The 21628-nt window shown below is 40.7% G+C and overlaps 2 protein-coding genes across 2 annotated transcripts in view; one reads left to right on the forward strand and one right to left on the reverse strand.

Annotated features, from left to right (window-relative positions):
* Positions 1 to 4496, forward strand: part of B3GAT2 (beta-1,3-glucuronyltransferase 2) — a 7896-nt gene extending 3400 nt beyond the window's left edge. Inside the window, exons 2-3 of the mRNA XM_009586000.1 lie at positions 3682 to 3830; positions 3910 to 4496. Coding sequence (XP_009584295.1) covers positions 3682 to 3830; positions 3910 to 3996 — 236 coding nt within the window. The 3' untranslated portion in view covers positions 3997 to 4496. The remainder of the gene's footprint in view (positions 1 to 3681; positions 3831 to 3909) is intronic.
* On the reverse strand, positions 4497 to 21626 carry SMAP1 (small ArfGAP 1). Its single transcript, XM_009586001.1, has 4 exons — positions 21322 to 21626; positions 8878 to 9046; positions 7922 to 8250; positions 4497 to 5481 (listed from the first exon to the last, which is right to left on the reverse strand). Exons 1-4 carry the CDS (start codon positions 21364 to 21366, stop codon positions 5347 to 5349), a joined length of 678 nt encoding a protein of 225 aa, XP_009584296.1. The 5' UTR covers positions 21367 to 21626; the 3' UTR covers positions 4497 to 5346.
* Between the last annotated feature and the right edge of the window lie 2 nt (positions 21627 to 21628).

Raw genomic sequence — 21628 nt, forward strand, 5'->3', positions numbered from 1 at the left:
GGTAAATTAACTGTCAGCAGGTGCCTTTGTTCTGAACTACAAAAACTCCTGGCTGAGCATCTCTGCCTTACTGCGACCCGAACAGTATGTCACAGGGAGAAGATACTTGTAAGAAGCCGACCCCAAACCATGGCATGTTCACCAAGCCAAAGGTAGTACCTTGAACTGTGTGGAAACCAGTATATCCATTTCAACATCAGCACTGAGCATTAGCATTTATACACTCTGGAAATGATAAACACTCCCAGTATTCTAGCTTGCCTTCAGCTACTATCCTATCTAGAGCATTCAGGAAGCAAAGGCATTAATCACAGTAACAAAATCTTTAAAGACCAGCTCAGTCTAACCAGATGAAGAAAAATGGTTCTGCCTTTTAACAGAAGCCGTTGATCTAACACAAGTCAAGGTGTGAATTAACAGAAACAACTTCCACAGAAAGAAGCACAGATGTAATCTTTGCCATGTCTCCCAGGTATCTTGTCCTCCAACAAATTATTTCTTATCTAGGTGGCTCTTCAGCCAATTAGACTTATTTACAGCCTTGCATTAAACACAAAACAACCAAAACACCTCTTTGCACTCCGGCTATGAAATTGTCATGTGGCATTTCATGTGATCTTAAGCCCAATATGACCTTGTAGGAATAATGATCAAGTAAAAGAATTGTATGCGTGTAGCACTCTTCAGTTATACTATGCTGGAGACAGTAATCCCAGATTAATCCCTGTTTGGGGATAGAATTCAAAATAACAGTGTCTTTTCATCTGTTACCAGAGGATCATTCTCTACTGAGAGAAATAACTAGTGCTAGTATGGTCAAAACCGGAGCCACCTCCTCTCTTTTTGATGCCAAAATGATCAGTCTATGATAAAAAGTCAACTGAAGTTGATAGACTTCATCTGAAGTCTATCTACATAAATACGAAATGTCATACATGTGAAATCAAAGCAGTTATAAAGCAGAGCTGAAGAACTAGAGAGCCAGGAGATAAGTCTCTTTCTTTGAATTATTTTATCTCAAGTTGCTGCTTTATTGGACTCTCTTAAGAAACAAAGACTGCATGACCACTGAACAAGGAAACCTCAGGCCACAGGCCAGTCAGTGCACAGTAGTCCATGACCTTGCCACGTGCAATGCTCAGTTTAATAATTTGACTTTATTTGATGCCTGAAAACATGGGGGATTTTTGCTAGCACCCTAAACTGGCGGTTTGCAATAGCATGGTAGCACGGGCACGTGTTACATGCAGGGGGCATGGCACATCTGCAGATCTGTGTGTTTGAGAAATCCATCCTCAAAACTGAATCCAATTTTCTCAGCAGATGAGGAAGCTTTGCAACAAGAGAACCTAGAAGGAATTCACGTATGGGTAAGTATGGGCTATGGCGGCCAGGGAGCCAAGCTGAGACACACAAAGATATGCAGTAGAAAATACGTCTCTTCTGCTGAGAACGGATTCCTTCTCCACTCTAAAAACTAGGACACTACACTAATTTTGGTGTTTACTTCATTTTCTTCTCCATGGATGACTAGCTTAAATAGTAAAAATTAAATTTCAGATCTTTTTAAAAAGAAACAGCAGCTCACACAGCTGATCGGGGCTCCAACAATGCCTTCCCTTGCAAAGCGAACATTTTTTTTGTGCCCATAATATCAAGCATGCTAAAGCCCAGCTGCACCAAAAATTTATATTGTTTGTTCTAATTTAGAAAAAAAAAAAAACCCTAACCAAAAATACTGAACTGAACCCAGGCAGATTTGTTCATCAGTGATAAGTCTACGGTCATCTTTCAAGGTGCAGAAAGCTGGCTGGGCGCACCGCAGCTGCCTCTTGCTGAGGGAGTTTAAATGCTCAACCTTGGCTCTTTGCAAATGCTTACACTCGGCTACAAACTGCACTGGGATGGAGCCCACCTTGTGCTGCCTCACAGCCAGGAAGTCCTAGGAAGCAGTACAGGGCTGTGGCCTGCTGAAGACAAATGCCTACCTGGGAGGCAAAGTCCAAACTGCCATCTTTTCCCTGGTACCGCCTGCCTAAAGCTGGCAGCTGCAGCAGAGAACAGCTGGACCCCAGCACTGCTGCTAGCAGGTGGTGCAGTCTGCAGAGGGGGAGCTGCAGAGCTTAACCGCACAGCGTGAAGACAGGCTACAGCCGAAGTCTCACACCTCCTGGAAAGTCCTTTACTCACCAGAGTAGTCTGCAAGGTGTGGATAAGCCCTTTCCATCTAGACACCCTTTCTTCTTTACCTTAGGCAGGATACAATGTATAAAGTTAAACATGTTTTCCTCAACCGTGTCCGTCAGGGAATTTGGAACCTCAGTTTACATCCAACCCATAGTCTTCATGTACAGTGTCCAAATAGTTATTTTAAAAAAAAAAATAAAAAAAAAAAAAAAGACTTTCTCGTGTCTTCCTGTGCTTTGCTACAATCAAGAGCACGACAGTTAAGATAAAAGCGGTTTCAGTATGCCTTCTTTACATGTGATGTAGTAATTACTTCCTTATATTTTCCTCTTTAAAAGGCTCCCATAAAAGCCACAGACAGATACTTTCAAGGAAAATACAGTAGCAAGATAATTCTAGTAAAAAACAGGACAGATTTACATTCCATTATACTCATTTAAAAATGAGAAAATTTTAATACTGGCTTTAGAATTAAACATTCTTGCAGTTTTCCAGAACAGATGTCAAAACTGTTACTACTTCTGTCATAAAGGGACAGCTGGAACCACTCCGAGCTGATGAAAAAAGGATTTCTGTGGTAGGCTTGGCAATTAAACATAAGGAGTTAACAAATGTAATTATTCTTTACAAGTGTATCAGTCAAGTTTTGAGTCATACTTAAAGCAGCATACATGCGACTGAACCTTGCTGAGTGAAAACTGGAGAGTTCCATAAATAATGGCAAATTGAAGGTTCATGAGAGCTGCTTCAGAGAGGGCGAGTTTGTTCAAACTAGTGGTTTCTGAGTTTGTAATCTGCCTTTGAGGGACCTAATGTATGTTATTAGAGGAACTTTGCAAAGAGAGGCACGTGCACTGATGAAGTTCTTTCAGTCGGGCTGTGCAACGCATGGATCAGTTGCAGGCCGTGTTGCAGACCACTGCTGATGAAAATGATTCACAAGTCCACACTAACTACTCTGTGTACAAGGCAAAACATTAATATGACTTGTCTTTCATCAACAGTAATGTTAAAACTCTCTAAAGGCTAACAATCTCTGCAGACCACAGTTGTTATGTCTAAGTAACATATTTTAACCTTTTTTTCTGACTCTCACGTTTAAACCTAGAAGTGTTTGTACAGTATAAACACTTCATACATTTTATTTTACTTAAAATTCAGTTTTATTTCTTAATTAGAAGTAGAAAGGAAGGATAGTCCGAGATCTTAGCAATACCTGACTTTTTAGGCAAAAAAGCCTATGTTCTCTACATGATGGGAAATTGATCAAACAAGTTGAAAACATGGGGCAATTAAAAAAATTGTGATTGCACCTTCAGGGCAAAATAAAACAATGTAGGATGTACAAACCTACCAAATACTGTCTATCCATATAACCAAATTTACACATTTTTAAAAAGAACATGGGGGATTTCTAGGCTTAAGTGTAACCTGCACAAATGTAAAGCCTGAAGGTTTTTCTTAACATTTTTTCCCCGCCTCCCTCTCTCCAAGGATTTGCTGTGAGTCTTCAAGTGATTCTGTCGCATCCGAAAGCCGTGTTCAAGCGCCGTGGTTCTCAACCAGGAATGCAAGAATCTGATTTTCTGAAACAGATAACAACAGTGGAGGAACTGGAACCAAAAGCAAACAACTGCACAAAGGTACTGATTTCCACACTTGCTAAAAAGCTTTCGTGTCATCTCTGTAGATGACTGTACTAACGCAAATGTTATTTTATAGGTTCTTGTATGGCACACACGAACAGAAAAAGTAAATCTAGCTAATGAGCCAAAATACCACCTGGACACAGTCAATATTGAGGTATGATGTGGAGGCACAGTGACACAGTACAATGGATGTGTCAGAAGGTGTTCAAATTCAGCCCGTTAAATAGCCTACTTCTGCGTGAGACCTTTTAATAGTCATCTGATGGACTTCTGTGGAAACAAAAGAAAGTTGTCAGATACTCTAATAAGCAAATCAAGTGGGTGTGCTTTGTTCTAACTTGTTTGCATGCATTTCTGACCTCTCGTCTTAATAAACTGACATTTACCTTTGTTTTAAGGCTGTTTCCACATAGTAAAAACGATCAAGAGAAACATGGCTGCAACGGAGTATTTTCAAGATCATAATTTATGTATATACTTTTTGTATTTATCTAGCTTAATGGTGTAATTATAAACTGATTTTAAATCACGAACTGTTGATCTAAATATTTGCAGAAATGGATCCCCAAATTGAACATGTTTTCCTTCATTAAAAATAGACTAATTGAAGAAATAGCGGTCAAATAGGTCATACAATAATGAAATAAAAACCCACAATCATTTATGGATTTATCCTTTTAATATAGGGAAATAACATTTTATCATTATGAGGCACCATAAAATGTAAACACAATCACTGTCATAAACCTGGATATCTCTGCAAGGAAAAATATAGCTGTTCACATTGAGTTACCTTGTATACATATTGTGCCGCTAGTTTTCAGCATTAATACTGTGTACGTGCCTCGCGAGCCAGATTGGGTACTTTATCACAGGAAACTCAAATGGATCAAATGCTCGTTTTTACAAGAATAAACTATTGATTTGTAGAACTACAGCAACATCCAGGTTTATCTTTCTTTCAATAACCATATTCCCTGTTATGCACACCATAATAACATCACAGTGAAATGTATGATGAAACAAAATTTGTTTGATACACTAGAAAACATTGCTCAGTGATACATTTACATTCTATTTATATATGATTAAACATTTGTTCGTACAGTACCTTCTACAGGATTACTGGGTAATTTTGGGGGGTCAGGGTTCATATTTTTGGGTATTACTAACATGATAGCTACATCCCTTATATGCAAACATTTGATCTAGAATTTTGAGGGGAAAAAAATCAGTAGGTGGTTAAGCAGCTTCTTAAATATATGGTCTATGAAATCATATGCATTGTATGAAAACGCTGCCAATGATGTATAAATGCATTCTTGATCTGCTTTTCACTACATCAAATTTAAATCAATATAGACCACAACACGGTCAGTCAGTTATATTCTTAATCTGAACAGCTGGGGAAAAAGAAAAAGAGTATGTACATGGAAGGAACAGCGAAAGTAAACGCATTTGAACAAGGAATGTCAGGTGGCTGTTCGGGGTGAGACTCCTGTTGCAACTTTCATTTCCACAGTTGTGTGCTGAGAGTCTGACCAGAGGAGCTTCCAGTCCATCCTGCCGCTGTGCTGGAGGGCTGGCCAAAGCCCATCACGTTGCTGGAGCTGCTGAGATTCATTCCAGCCATTTGCTGGTTCATCTGTGAAGCACACACACGAGCCTAGTTAGTGCTGGTGCTGAAACACAACTCACTGCGAGCCAAAAGGCAGTCGTACTTCCTAAGCTAGCAACCCAGTTAAAGTACTTTTTCCTAAAACTAATATTTCTCATTAAATAAAAATACTGACTCATTATAAGTTTCTACGCATTTTTCAAGACAGCAGCTTTTCTGGGACCAGTTTCTGTTCAAGCGACCACCGTTATACATCAGCTGTCTGGCTGTAGCACTCGGTGTATATGTCAAGTCTGTATAAACACTCCGCTAGTGAATTTACAGAGCGGGTGACAAAGGAGTCCCATGTGTCTCCCTTGATAAGAGCTTGCTTTCAAAGTTTCAAAGCTAACCAACAAAATTGTGGCAACTGTGATAAAGAAACACCAAAGCAAGTAATACAGCCTTGTCTACATTTGCAATTCCAGATGCTTTTTGTTCCAGCAATATTTCTTTGGAGATCTCAAAATCCTGAATACACAAGTTTTTGTAGAAATTGTCCATTTAGGTGGCAATCAACAAAGAATGAGGTGGATTTATAAACTTGAGTATTATCTAAATCTAACCATTCTTGCTAATCAAGATACAACAATTTCTTAGAAACAAGTGAAATCATTCACATGAAATTAAAGACGACATCTAGTTAAAGGTGGGACAGAGTTCAAAATCCAGCACATTCGCTTCAGGGATGGTGCAAAAATATTTCTAGTCTCTACAAATATTATCTACTCACTGTAGTTTTCATTGCTCAATGTAAAAACGTTCTTCAGGTTACTCTCCCTTGCCTTCTGAAAAATGAACGCTTACTGACAAGCCAAAACTCTAGCTGTATAGACAGAGTGAAGATGTCCTCTCTCATGAGTTTGAGAGCAAGAGAGTATTTGGAGCAATTAATAATCAGAGCCGATGAACAGGGATGTTGGATAAGCAACATTAGATTCAAGCATTAGTAAAAATCAGAGTTCATGTAAGCATGAGCGAACAACACCGGGTTGCAAAATGAAACTGAAACACTGGTGAAAAAAATTCTTAAGTCAATTGCAAACTAATATTTCAGGGTAAAACTCAGTACTGTGTGCTTTCACATGTGTATCTGCAAAAACAACCCATCACTGAACATGGAAATTTAAAAAAAGCTGATGAAAACATGCTTTACCTAGTTGTTAATCTCTTCTGGAGTAGAATTCTTAAGAAGTAGACTACATATATAAAGCATGCTATTCTGGTAAGTAAAGCACGCTCTCCCCCTTCCAACTGGAGCCAGAGATTGGGTCACAGTTCCCCTACAAGCTGCGGAATGTCAGCACACTGATAACATCTGATGTGCAAGCAGTACAGAAACATGTTAAGAGCTTGTTCTATGAGCCAACTTTTAATATATATTTAATAAGAAGCATGATTTTAATTTCAAAGCTGATATGGGTCTTTTTAAATTAGATACCTAGAAAAAGACTGTTAGCAGTAAATCCACAGATTTTTTTGGTTTGACATTTTGAAATTCTCACCTTTTAAAAATTACTTTTCAAAGCAGGATGACAGCCTGTGTTTTCAAATAGGGGCTGTTTTATCCATGTAAGAAATGCTGCTTACCTTCATAAATGTTCACACCACAGGACTGAGCAGAACAGTAAAAATTAATATAATCCAATCTAAATAAGTCACTAAGGTTCACTTCCTGAACTACTAGAGTAAGCAGCACGGAATTATTATACTGTTCTTATAGTTCAAACAATAATATGAAAAAAATAGTTGCTATCATCCATACTGAACTCCAAGGGAATCAATTAGGTTTGTTGCCCCCCAGTAAGCTCTCAAATACCTGATTTCAAGATGTTTCATTGGATAATGTACAAATATAGTACTAAGTGTACACTAACACTTTTAAAGAACCTTTTAAACATGTTTAAGAAATGTAACAAAATAGAAATGTAAAATCTGTAGCACGGAAATGCTACAGATAAATAATAGATGAGCCTAAGCAAATGATCTACAGGACAATGCTGGAGTGCAAAGCACTGCACATTCCAGTGAAAGTTATCCTGAAGTCTGTAAACGAAAGTATTGTTAATGGCTATCCTCAAGCAATTAAATTCTGCTTTTAGTTATAAGGCTATGTTTACATTTCAGTATTTTTTAACTGTAGCTAAGCTAGCTTTTTACCTGGCTAGTTCAGATGCCAAGATGAGAGTAGCTACAGAAGCAGAGAACTGAGTTTGGTCTACCTTGGCAAAATTTATTCTCTGCTTACATACTAGTTATCTTTAATTGAATTATTCACCGATTTTTTATCATGTGCCTCTGAGCAGTTCATAGTCCAGCAGTCTGCAACTTGGCTACGCCACAACCTTCCTCCTACAGCCAAACATTTTGTATCTGAAAAGCAGTGTCTTTCCCAAAGCACTGTTGTCTGGGAATAGCAAGACTTCACCTGAGAGAGGTTCCATGGAGCTTGTTGGTTTTGTTGCAATCCGTACTTATTTTGTGGCGTGACCATCTGTCCCACCATTCCACCTTGAGGTCCAACGACATTTTGAGGAAGTCCCATCACACCAGTCTGTGTAGTACCAGTAAATCCATTGGGCATTCCCATTCCTACCATCATGCCTGTGCTCTGTCCCATGACTGGCACTGATTGTCCCATCACGTTTCCCATCATCCCAGTTGCTGCAGGCACAGGAACTCCCATGGCTGGAAATCCTTGAAAATGAGTTGATGGTTGTGTGGTAAATGGCATAGAAGACGACCCCATGAACATACCTGTACCAGAGAAGGGAAGATTTCAGCAAAAGTGTTTTGTGATTTTCTCCCCCATCCCCCTAAGTCAGAAATGCACCAAAATAATTTTAAAGGATAACTTGTCCAGTTGTACATCAGTGCTGTTAATTTAGTTTCTGGTAAAAGTAAAAAATTTCTTAAAAAACTCTCAAAGGAAAGGGACTCACCACCAGAGGTTAACTGCCAAAAAGAGTTTGGCAAATCCCTGTGGTGAACAAGAATCTTTTAATTGCTGTATTGGAGGTCTTTGTTTTCATACAAAGATAGCTAAAATTAAGATATGACAGCTCTGTACTTATCCTGGCAGCCTGCTCTTTGCACAGCGGAGACTCAGACCTTAAGCAATCAATTAGACAGCAGAAGCTGGATTCACAAATCTTTCAGTAAATTGTATACTTGATAATTTGAACAGCTATAAGTAAATTAAAATCACTATTTTTTTCTTTAGCTTCTGTATTACATTTCAGTAATCGTCTCATTTTTATAAATGGTAAAAATAAAAATCTTCATTTGAACATAGGCAGCAAGCTACCCAACCTTAGTTTTATACTTGTAGGAGAGGTAAAGCTTAAAACAGGACTGCATAGAAACCTTTACAAAATTATTTACCCGGAGCATTTTGCTGCTGCATGGTTCCTGTGCCATACAGTGATAAGATGGAATCTTTGGAGAGTTGTTTCTTTGCCGACTCTTCGGATTTTGTTGTTTGCTCAGTGAATAGATCAAGATCCCCGGATACCGCAGACAAGGTGGTAGCTACTGGCTTAGTGGAAGTGCTCTGGGAAATAAAGGTCAAGGCAGACTACTGAATGAAACCAGCAAAATATGTTATGTTAAATATTTACTGCACATCCTCACTCCTGAACCAAATAAAAACCAGTTCATTTACAGAAATTAACTTTAAGTAAATGAGGATTTAAAAAGATTTGGTATGACCAAAGACAAAAAAGCTGTACATACGATATGGAAAGAAGATTAGACGGAGGTTACAAAACACGCAAAACTAAAGCCCCAACCAGCTCCAGGGCGTACACATACAGATTATTCATTCCTGTTGCTCCTACGTTTTTCATCAGTGAGAAGCATAAATCATGAGCTGTAGTTAGATTATGAAAAGTAATTAGGAAATCAATAAGGAGATTACAATTCACATCTCATTAATCCTCTCACAGGCAGAATAGATTACAGAAGAGCTAAAACAAAAGATTAAGTGCTTTGGAATATACTACTACAACTAAGATGAGCAGTATTTTTGGAGAAAAGGCAAAAGTAAAATTTCACTTGATCTACTTAAAGTAATAACATTTCTAAAATATGCTGTTTATAATTGGCTTAGAGTTCTTTAAGCACATTTCATTTATTGAGAAAGCATTTATCTAAAACTCACTGTAGTCTACAACTGAAAAACTAAAATGCATGCAGGCTGTCAGGCTTTTTATTGCTCTTGCACCAAATGTTTTGTAAACATATCACATTCAGGTGTCTTTCAGTGCTGTTATTTTGCTGCTCATACACATACAGTTCCATGTGGGGGCTTGCTTAGGTAACTAGCCAATACACTGCGTTGTTGTTAGATTTCTTAAATGTATCCTGTTACCAGTGGGAACTTTTAATGCAAATCAACTGTATATGCACTGAAAAAAAGCCAGGATTGCAATGCATACCTAAATGATGGCCTTATTTCAGTCCAGCTAAATGGTCCCCAACTGCTTAGCATACACCTGCCTAATCCCACAGCACCTGCGAGTTTCAACTCTTTCCTACACCGAAGGAAAATCCTCCTTGCACTACCACCATGAATGGACTGGATCCGCAACCAGGTCCATCTGTTTACTGTCATCACATACCAAAGTTTATCAGACAGACAAGAAGCCACCACAACATACGTAGATACGGTATCACACCTATATTCTTGCCTAAAGCAACAACCTCCAAACTTTTCCTGGTTTTGCAAGCGGGTTGCTGACTAGGCCCTGAAAAGTCCACTATGGTCACACTGGATTTGTACAAACACCACAATACAAACATTCAATTTGCAGCTTCAGAAAATACATCTGACTCCTGAAGTGCTAAAAAGCTCTCAAAAAGCTAAAAAGCTCAGTGTTATAAATTGGAGGGAAAAAAACCCCTGCAAAACCAACTAAGTTGGCCAGAAACCACCAGGAGAAAGGAGTGCCGATTCACATGGTTGATGGTGAAACATCTCCAAAACTGCTGCGGAAAGGGAAGAGAAAAAGAACAAGAAATGGAAACTCGGTGGCAGCTGAAAACCCTGCATTTGTACAACAGCCAGTTTGGGCCAAGGTCACTAGACCTTGGTAAGCAACAAAAGGTAGTGTGATGGCACTACAAAGGGAAAGCGGACAGAACAGCACCAGGAATCGTTCAACTCCTGTGACACCTTCTCTCTGGCCAACGTACACTTAAAACTATCAACTTCCTTACGTACATATTATAAAAGCTACTGCCTCTTGCTTATTACTGACAAAAATTTCTGATTGCAAAGCAAAATCGAAGTTTTTTAATGAGTAGTAGGGAGCCCTCTCCATTTGAGACAACTCTTTGTCAGCATGGCATAACCAGTCTTTGAAAATACCAGAGTCTGATTTAATAATACATTCAGGTAAAAGCCCATCCTAAACAGCAGTATTTGCTTTACCGTGTATATACCCAGGAAGTCCCAGTATTGAATTATTCCATATTGACATGGTCCTCCTACCATGGCATCTGCCTAAGACAGCCTCTGTACAACAGCCACGCTCAGCAGATTGGAGAAGCACATGTAAGCAGTGGAAGAGAGTTAACAGAGGCGGCTTCCCCTCTCCTGCCTGCGCTGCAGTAAGGAAGGGTTTTGCTTTTCTCCAGAAGGGAGAAGAGCAGACATGTCTGGCTTTGTTGTTGGTTTTTTTTTTTTAAATAAATAATAGCGTCAGAGAAACTGTTCTTATCTGGAATGAACCACAGTTTGGAATGTCTCCAGATCTATGAAATACTGTTACTATAGGTGCTTTAACAAAATAAAGCAAATCACTACATGCGTGCACAGAAGAGAAGGGAGAGACGAAGACCTGGAGGACTGATCATCTATTATGTTTACGTCATGAGATTAAATGTTCATTTAACATCTCTTCATTCAGTTTGTTTTTGGATGATTCTGAGAGGAGCCAAAGCACTCAACAAGCATTCCCTGAAGTGTTCATCAGCTAAATAAATAGAAGGTAATGCAAAATCATGGCAAGAAAACAGTGGGTGGCATTCAAGTAGAAAAAAACCCAACAACATTGACATGATTTTCACCTATCTAACATTCTCATGCTACCCAAGACCTCTGTAAAAACACGCCTGGCATACATATAATAGTTTTCCTTTAAGAAAGGCTACCTGTAATGCTCTCAAACAGTCATCATACCAAAACTAAATGCTCATCAGGTGGTAAGAGAACATACTGCTAAGCAGTTTCATGATGTTAGTGTAACAGAATTTTTCAGAACTACTGGAATTCATCTCAATATGCTTCATGTTTAAACATATATAATTTTTGTCATCGATAGCTTATGTATTACCTGTAAAAGGTAATACCTCTCCAAAGAAAGTTTTCACTGTGAACTATTGGTCAGATGTGTCAGGACCACAAATACGATAACTGAATCCATCACTTTACACTTGCCATCTGACTACACAAATAGCACATGGCTGACCAGAAGTTTAGATTAATGCATGAGACTAAAAATAAGTATTTTCATTTTGGCTTTTAATTCCCAAAAGACTGCGAAACAGCAAATAAAGATCATTACATCCTCAATATTTTAAGCTGGTCTGACAGTTGTAGCAGTTCCAGATGGCTTTTGTCCATTGCCTGTGGTCCTGTCACTGGGCACCACTGGAAAGAGCCTGCCTCCACCTTCTTTGCACCCTCCCATCAGGTATTTATATACATTGATGAGATCCCCCTGAGCCTCCAGGCTGAACAGTGCCAGCGTTCTCAGCCACTCCTCATAGGAGAGATGCTCCAGTCCCTTAATCATCTTAGTGGCCCTTTGTTGCACTCTCTCCAGTATGTCCATGTCTCTCTTGTACTGCAGAGTCCAGAACTGGATAGAGCACCCCAGGGATCAAGGTGAGGCTGATTGGCCTGTAGTTCCCTGGGTCCTCCTTCTGGTCCTTCTTGAAGATAGGAGTGATACTTGCTTTCCTCTAGTCCTCAGGCACCTCTCCCAATCACCATGATCATTCAAAGATTATCAAGAGTGGCCTCATAAAGACATCAGCCAGCTCCCTCTGCACTCACAGGTGCATCCCATCAGGGCCATGATCTACATCCAGTTTGCTTAAGTATTCCCTGACCCAATCCTCGTCCACCAAGGGTACGTCTTCCTTGCTCCAGCCTTTTCCCCTAGTCTCCGGGGCCTGGGATTCCTGAATGCTGGTCTTGCTAGTAAAGACTGAGGCAAAGAAGGCATTCAGTACCTCAGCCTTTTACATTTACATGTCCTGTTGTCCCCAGGACCACTGCCCCTTTCAGCAGTGGGCCCACATTTTTCCTACTCTTCCTTTTGTCACCTATGTACTTATAAGTCCTTCTGTTGCCTTTGATATCCCTCACCAGCTTCCACTCCAGTTGGGCTTTGGCTCTCCTAACCCCATCCCTGCATGCTCGGACAGTGTCTCTGTATTCCCCAAAAGTTACCTCTACCTGCTTCCACCCTCTGTAGGCTTCCTTTTTGTGTTTGAGTTTGGCAGGAGCTCCTTATTCATCCATGCAGGCCTCCTGGCATCTTTTGCCTGACTTCCTGCTCATTGGGATGGACCACTCTTGAGCTTGGAGGTGGTGATCCTTGAATATCAACCAGCTTTCTTGGGCCTCTCTTCCCTCCAGGACCTTATCGCATGGGACTCTTTCAAGCAGATCCCTGAAGAGGCCGAAGTCTACTCTCCTGAAGTCCAGGCTTGTGATCTTGCTTTTTGCCTGGCTCCTGTAGCTCCACCATCTCATGGCCACTGCAACCAAGGCTGCCTTTGACCTTCACATCCCCAGTAAGCCCCTTCTTGTTTGAGAGCATGAGGTCCAGCACAGCACCCCCTCCTTGTTGGCTTTTCTATCACTTGGGTCAGGAAGTTGTCATCGATGCTCTCCAGGAACATCCTGGATTGCTTATGTCCTGCGGTGTTGTCCCTCCAGCAAAGACTGGCCTGACTGAAGTCCTCCATGAGGACCAGGGCCTGCAAGTGTGAGGCTGTTCCTAGCTGTCTGCAGAAGGCCTCACCTGCTTGTTCTTCCTGATCAGGCAACCTATAGCAGACACCCAATACAATGTCACCCATACATTTGGTTTGGTCTTAAGTCCTTACCCATAAGCTCTCAGCTGGCTCATCATCTATCCTCAGGCAGAGCTCCATGCATTCCAGCTGTTCTCTCACATCAAGGACAACTCTACCTCCTTGTCTTCTCAGCCTGTCCTTCCTAAAGAGCCTGTGTCCCTCCACTGCAGGACTCCAGTCATGGGAGCTATCCCACCACGTCTCCATGATCCCAACAAGATCATAACCCTCCAACAACACATAATCTCCAGTTTCTCATGTTGATTCCCCATGCTGCACGCATTAGTGTACAGTCACCTCAGTTTGTGCCTGTACAGAGGCCCCAGCATGCTGATTTCCCCAAAGAGGTTTGTCTGGTGGCTTTTTCCATAATGGTGCCTTATAGGCACTTCCTTGCTTACATGCAAATGCTTGAGGTGACACCAGTTAAAACCTGTTTCTTTGATTTTGTGTTCCCTTTCTTTCACATCACTGCAGGCCCTTTGCTTGTCGACCCTGTCCATTGCTTCCTCACAGGGCTGCTGGTAACTTCGTCACTGCCCCTAGTTTAAAGCCCTCCTTACCAGGTCAGCCGTCTGCTGGCAAAGATACCGTTGCCCCACTTAGTGAGGTGGATCCCATTTCTCCCAAGCAGATGCTGATCCTCAAACAGGGTCCCACAGTCAGAGAAACTAAAACCCTCTTGCCATCACTAGCTCTTCAATCGTTGACACGCAGTACCAGTGCTCTCCTCCTTACCCTCTTTCTCTTCACTGGCATGATTGAGGAGCACATGACGTGGGCCCCTATACTGCTCACTACCACCCCCAGAGCTCTGTAGTCAACTCTTCCCTCAAGCTTGCCCCTCGTAGTGCCCACATGGAAGAACAGCAAGGAGAACTACAGGGCTGGACAAGCTTCAGCACTCCCTTCACAATGTTCCAGATCCAAGCCCCTGGCACGCAGCAAACTTCTCTAGACAACAGGTCAGCAGATGGGTGCCTCTGTCCCCCGCAGCAGAGAGTTGCCCACTACTATCACTCGCCACTTCATCCTGGTGGCCTTGCATGGCTCAGCATCAGTTGCCTCAGATGCTTCACTTGGAAGCACCTCTTCAGCTTTGAGGGCAGTGAACCAGTTCCGTAGTTTCAAGTCTTCAGGTGGAGCTGGAGCCACTTTCTCAGTGCCAGAAGTCACCAGCTTCCATTCTTCACCTTCCCCAGAGTTTGCACTTACTGCTGTGCCAGGAGCAGACTCTGCTTGCGTCTCCACTGCAGTCAGGGTCCGGGGCTCTTGAAGGTGCTGTGTCTCTGAGAAGATCCTGTCTGTCTCTCATCCTCTCTGATGCTGCACAGCCTGCTCACTTCCTGCCATAACTCCTCCACCTGGTGACACAGCTCTTGAAGAACAGTACATCTCCTGCAGGAAAGACGACGATCTCTCATGGCCTCAGGGAGAGACTCCAGGCACTCCCCACAGTCTGTGACTTGCAAGGCTGCGTCCACCATCTGAAGCTCTGTCTGGGTCAAAGCCTCTGCCCTGGCAGGGACAGCTGCTCCAACATCTGCAAATTGAAAGAGAGGTGGCAGCAGTGGAAATGAAAGAGGGAAGTGCACGGTGGGACACGTGCAGTTGAGTGAAGGACAGCAGAAGAGAAAATGGCACACATGCACTCTCCTGCTACCTGCAGGTCTCTGGCACTGGCTGGTATCTTGTAGGTAAGCAGGGATGGGCTGTAGAAAAGCCAGCCCTCTACTGTTTCTCATTTATATGGTGATAAGTAATGGCCCCACATAACATTTTCAGTATCTCCCAGCTTACTGGAAAAGCTACCTGCATTCCAGGGAAGCAGGGAAAATACAGCCTCGCACATTAGTCTTATGTAAGCAAGTAAGACAGTACGCTATTCAGGTCTTAAATTCTGTGTACAATTTGTATCCTTTTTATCTTTGCAGTGTCAATGAACTTGCTGGTTATTTCAACTCTTTCTGTTTTTGATTTTGCATATTTTGTTTTTAGGCATCTAGACAGTCCCACTAAAAAGATCAACTGTTATTTCCTGGTTAATAACTGATGAAGAAACGAGCACTCAACTATATACAGTTCACAGAATCGAATAAAAACACTAAGAAATCTCATCTGTTCTCTTGCTTTAAGGAATTATCAGCAATATCCGAGAAAGACAGATGAAGATTTCTATCACTGTCTCAGGTGATACACAAGAACATAATTATCCTTACAATAAGATTAAAAATTCAAATTTATTTTTTGCTGCATGTCCAGTACTCATGGCAAACAATGTAGCCTTTTCTTTGCAATCAACCTTTTCTAGGCTTGAAGACATTTATCTCCCCTGAAGTCTCATTTCTAACTCTTTCTTCAGATTTCCCTTCTCTAGAACTTAAAATATTTTTCCTTTCCTCTAGACTCTGTCCAGCTGGTCCATTCTGGAAGTATTTTGAAGTATGATGCCTACTCTTCCATTGTGTTCCACCTAATGCATTTCCAGCACTGAAGGGAAGATAATCATAGAATCATAGAATGGTTTGGGTTGGAAGGGACCTTAAAAGATCATCTAGTCCAACTCCTCTGCCATGGACAGGGACACCTTCCACTAGACCAGGTTGCTCAAAGCCTTATCCAACCTGGCCTTGAACACTTCCAGGGATGGGGCATCCACAACTTCTCTGGGCAACTTGTTCCAGTGTCTCACCATAGTGAAGAATTTCTTCCTAATATCTAAATCTGCCCTCTTCCTATCACTACAATCCCTGATAAAGAGTCCCTCTCCATCTTTCCTGGAGGCCCCCTTTAAGTACTGGAAGACCACTAAAAGGTCTCCCTGGAGCCTTTTCTTCTCTAGGCTCCAACAACCCCAACTCTCTCAGCCTGTCCTCATATGGGAGGTGCTCCAACGCTTGATCGTCTTTGTGGCCCTCCTCTGGACCCGCTCAAGCAAATCCATGTCTTTCTTATGTTGGGGGCCCCAGAGCTGGACGCAGTACTTCAAATGGGGTCTCACCAGAGCGGAGTAGAGGGGCAGAATCACCTCCCTCGACCTGCTGGCCACGCTTCTTTTGATGCAGCCCAGGATACGGTTGGCCTTCTGGGCTGCGAGTGCACATTGCCGGCTCTTGTCCAGCTTTTCATCCACCAGTACCCCCAAGTCCTTCTCGGCAGGGCTGTTCTCAATCCCTTCATCCCCCAGCCTGTATCCATGTTTGGGATTGCCCCGACCCAGATGGAGGTATTAAACTTCAGCTTTCAGATACCTCAAAATTTAGAGGGGGGTAAAATAAACATAAACAGAAGCTACAAACAATTCAACTGATCATATTAGAATAGGACTAAAAGCTCTCCAGTAAGACCCTGCTTAAATAACATTCACAGTAAAGTAAACTTCTTAAATAACTCATTTTCTCTGTAAAAACCAGGGACTTTGACACATTATCATCACCACAATTTGTTAACAAGTTGAAACTTGTCTGCTGATCTATGTCAACCATGCTAGGTACACATACCTGACCTCAGGGGAAAATGAGTATTTAAGAAGATCTAGTTATCTAAAACATACTACTACTTCACATGAAAGCTTGTCAGACATGAATTATGAAGAACATATACCATCTCTACAAAAATATATTTTTGTAGCCATTGAACCAATTCTCAGCTCCCAACAGAATTCAAATCAGGCACACGCACACGCACACAAAAAAATAAAAAAAAGTTTAAGTTGACTGGGTTTTAGTATCCTGCTTGGAGAAAGACTTACGTTAAATGTTTCTGTGAATTAATATCTCAAAATTAATACCTCACAGTTCTCCCCTTCTCCCCCTCCCTACAAGCCTCACTGAAGAATGAAGATCACACTTCTGCTGGAAGACATACCCATACAAAGTCTGAAATTAACATCTGGCTAAAACAATTTAGGAAATTGTTTTAAGTATAGCTAAGAATGACAGACCTTTGTTTAGTTCCTATACAATGTTCGGCAACAAAAAACATTGTTCTAATAGCTATAATTTAGCTATGCTCAATTCACATGAAAAAGCGTCACTAAACATACAAAATGTCTTTTTTTCCTTTTTTCTGTCCACGAATACTGCAAAATGGGTAAATTTATAGCATATGCCTTTTATCTAGTTTTACAGTAGGAGCTGGTTAAGTTAACTCTTCTTTAATCCCCTTGAGTTTGCTAATAGGTAAAATTCTAGAAAAAAAGTTACTCATTCACATATTGTTATTTACCAGTCCTTTACAAATTCAACAGTTTTTATTAGCACCCAGCTATACAGAATAGTAGGAAGAAATATTCTAAGCGTTTTTGAAAACTGTAATAAAGACACATATCTGAAAGCAGAGTAAAAGTGCATACAATCCTGAATACTCAAGTCACATTTGAAAAAGGAAAAACAAATGCTTTTGTTTTCATTTTAAAATCATGTCTTGGCTATGTCAATGGTCATAAATCCTAAGGTTTGCAGACATCACATTGTTTTAGTCTCACAATAAAACATTCAAACAGACATTTCTGTGCTCCACAGTGCCATAAAAACATATGCATTTAGTATTATATGCTGCCTTTCAGGTTAAGCTGGAAAAGAAAAGCAATCCAGTGAAAAATCAACAGTCATACATTGCTTCTACAAATCAGTTTGAGAAGCACCATTAAATTCCCTTCTCTTTCAATGTTCACAATCCCACTGTGGTATCTCAGAAGCACATCATGGTAAGTATCTCTGAGTGAGAAAGCAAGCCACACTATTCTACATTTGATCCCTTCTTCTACTTCACTTTTTTAATTCAATGCATCCTCTTAATAGATATTCAAACAAGTGCTACTCATCTCAACTTAAGAATTGGCCATGGATTTCTTCTCTGAATTTTCCAAATCCAAATGTAGGAACTCAATGTTAGGGTTACTCAACTGTTTGACTGAGTTCTAGTTTATGCCCACGTTCCCATTTGCAGTCTCACACAAAATAACTACACTGCTTTTTTACTTCAAGAAATTAAACAGACTGAGTCCTTAAAATCTCTCATTATGAAGCACCATTTCCAGTTTCCAATATTCTCCTAACTCTTCTCTGAATCCCATACAGCTTTTATCCATACTACAAGGTGAAAGATCTTGCAAAATACTCATACCACTGCCAAATGAGAGGCACCCTCAACTGCTGCCCAGCATCAGTTCCCAGACTACACACCACCATCCTGAAATGCAAGGCCTGCAGGGCCTTTTTTATCCTAAAGCAAAACAGAATATTCCCTTTGTCCCTGTTTACCAAGCAACCCATGTAATCAGCATCAAAAACGTATCTCCTGCTACGGACCCATCTCTCATCTGGTTATATTACATTTTCTTTGAGAAAGAATTAAGAATGCAAGATAACCAAGAATTAAATCTTGCAAGATGCCATAAGGACCGTGTATTTGATGAAAGTTCTGTGTGCTGTTCCTTATTATGGCACTCAGAAAAAAGCAAAATGTCACCAAAAATCTGGACTAGTTTGTTAACAGCAAGTAAATATATTGATGCTTTCTAGTATGCAAACAAGGTGATACTTACCAGATGTTGAGAATAATACTATCCTTTCTACTGCTTTTTAATCCATTTAGTAAGTGTCATAGCTGGTCTAGAAACTAGCACAATAAGAGAGAAACTACACGTATCAAAACATTTCTCTCACAGGAGGTCTAGATCTTTATCACAGAAATGCACTTTAAATGATCTGTTTTCTTTAATTGCTAATACATGTAATTCAATATACTTTAGCAGCCACTCCATTATTTAACCCATCACCAACTATCACCAGCCAAAGAATCACCATGCACTTTGCTTTTTCTCACACTTGAATATTTACCCTTCTTTTCGATTTCCTGTATTCTACAGCTAACTCAGCAGGTGATGTCAGTTGCTCATGGAATAGAAACAAGAGAAAGCTGAAATTCTCAAAGGTCTCAGAGAAGACTGATCAGTGAACGTTAATGACAACCCAAAATCTTTTCTGCTGAGCAGACAGTAACTACATACAGAAGTTGTCACTTTGATATTCAGAAAGGCAGGAAAGGGAGAAAAACAGAAGCCAACCCTATCTGTTACATGTGTTACTACCACTGACCCATTTATTATGGGGTTGAGTGGAAACTTCATGATTCTAGATTTGAATTTACTCAATCTACACCAAAACTGGATACATTAAAAAGCTCAGTGAAGCTGGAAATGGGTTACTGCTTTTCACATCTACCTCTATAGGTAGGTTCCTCTAGATCAATTTTGACATAACGCGGTAGAATAGCAGACAAGCAGTCAGATACTGTTCTTTCTGGTACTTTGAACAGAGACTTCCACAAGAGCCAAGAAAATCTATACCAACACTTTCCTTTGCAAACTTGGCTAACACATCCAAACCTAAACGCAGGTATACGGCTCATTTCCCTCACCATTTACAGGTGGCTTAAGGCACGCTGGGAAGCTTGCTTTATCTGTAGTTTCATGTTTAAAAAGAAACGTGGTTTCAGTCTCTAAAACCCTACCTAGCATGTTGCACAAAGTCAGCCCTCAGCAACGAGTAGGGGAAGGGAGAGTAAAGGATAAAGAATAAAAACTACAATCAAATCTGTTGAACAACATGGATATGCTTTGAGGTGAGTACGATGATCAACAGAACATTTGGAAACAAAATTACGATATGCCAGTTCAATCAGAATTGCTTTCCATCATCATCCCTTCCATTTTATATATTATGAAAACTACTGGATAAGGAGATCACAGGGCCCAAACTATAAATTCAAGAATACATACAGTTCTTTCTGATTCAGCTGAGTGAGACAGAACACATTCTGCAAAAATAAGCCTCTAAATTACCTTAAAAGGGCCTCACAGATGAGGTGGTTAGCCAAGTACTCCTCCAAAGCCTCCCTCTCAGAAGCCAGTCTGGGTAAGGAAGCCTGCACATGTGCCTTCTGATCTGCACCAGCCATATTCAGCACCAACACCTCATTCTTTGAGGCTGAAAGGAGCTGCAGCTTGAAGGAGCTGCAGCTTGAAACATTTTCTTTGTGCACCCCAAAGCTGCAACAGGCATGGCAACGGGGGTCTTCCAAACTACCATGGCTGTAAGAGAGGGAGCGGGCCAGGTACAGGGGTTATGCTACCCTTCCTTGAACACAGACAGACATACAAGTTCCAAGATGAGACAAAAACAGATCAGCTCAGGAAGCAATATTAGTCCTTCTTGATATCCATTCTTGATTTTGAGTATGAAGCTTGAGATCCCAAATTTTTAGCAGCTCTTAAGACAGAAGCATCTGCTGTAGCCCTTCCTAAATATCAGCATCACAAAGCAGTAAGAAGTCCTTACAAAGTATGACTTAAAGCCCAATAATCTGAGAACATCAAGTAAAAATATATTCAGCAATACCTGAATTGTTAAAAAAAATTAAAAAAAGAACAAGACAAAAGAACATAAATTGAAAGAAAACAAGACTACCATCACCAGAGTAAGACAGAACCCAATTTAGCTGGATAACCAGGGGGAATCAGAAGGGAAGACCACACTATCTCCTAATGCTATATCCAAGCATGACGGAAGCTTGAAGAGGTGAGAAAAATATAGCCATTTCAGCTAAAGAGTCTCCAGCCATGAGTGTTGAGAAGTATGCGTTCATTCTGTTTGAATGAACAATTCCTTGAAGGAAAATATGCATGTGCACGCACATATTTACGCACACATACAACTAAATAAATTTTACCTGAGCAGGAGGTACAGCAGCTGCTGGTAAAGGATTAGAGATCATTGGACCGAAGATATCCAGATCATCATTCAGCGCTGTGACAGCAGCGGTGCCTCCATTTGTAACAGATGCTTCAGCTGGACCATCTTAAAAAGACAACAGAATCACATTTAAAGTGAAAATTGTTAATATTTTAACAGCATGAGAAAAATTAAAGCTGCCCATTCTCTCCTACTCCACCCCCATCAAAGATGCATTCAATTTCAGAGATAAAACATTTTTCAGACTGTGATATTGTTCAGATTTTGTAAGGACTTCTTTCCCT

Source organism: Fulmarus glacialis, unplaced genomic scaffold (genome assembly GCF_000690835.1).
Source record: "Fulmarus glacialis isolate BGI_N327 unplaced genomic scaffold, ASM69083v1 scaffold13969, whole genome shotgun sequence".
Lineage (NCBI taxonomy): Eukaryota > Metazoa > Chordata > Aves > Procellariiformes > Procellariidae > Fulmarus > Fulmarus glacialis.

Excerpts from the sequence above, each read along its gene's own strand:
- SMAP1 (XM_009586001.1), bottom strand. The coding sequence starts at position 21,366 with ATGATCTCTAATCCTTTACCAGCAGCTGCTGTACCTCCTGCTCAG. Across the intron at positions 8,251-8,877 it reads GCAGCAGCAAAATGCTCCGG|GTATGTTCATGGGGTCGTCT; the intron begins GTAAATAATTTT and ends TCTCTGGTACAG. Across the intron at positions 5,482-7,921 it reads CTCCATGGAACCTCTCTCAG|ATGAACCAGCAAATGGCTGG; the intron begins GTGAAGTCTTGC and ends TGTGCTTCACAG.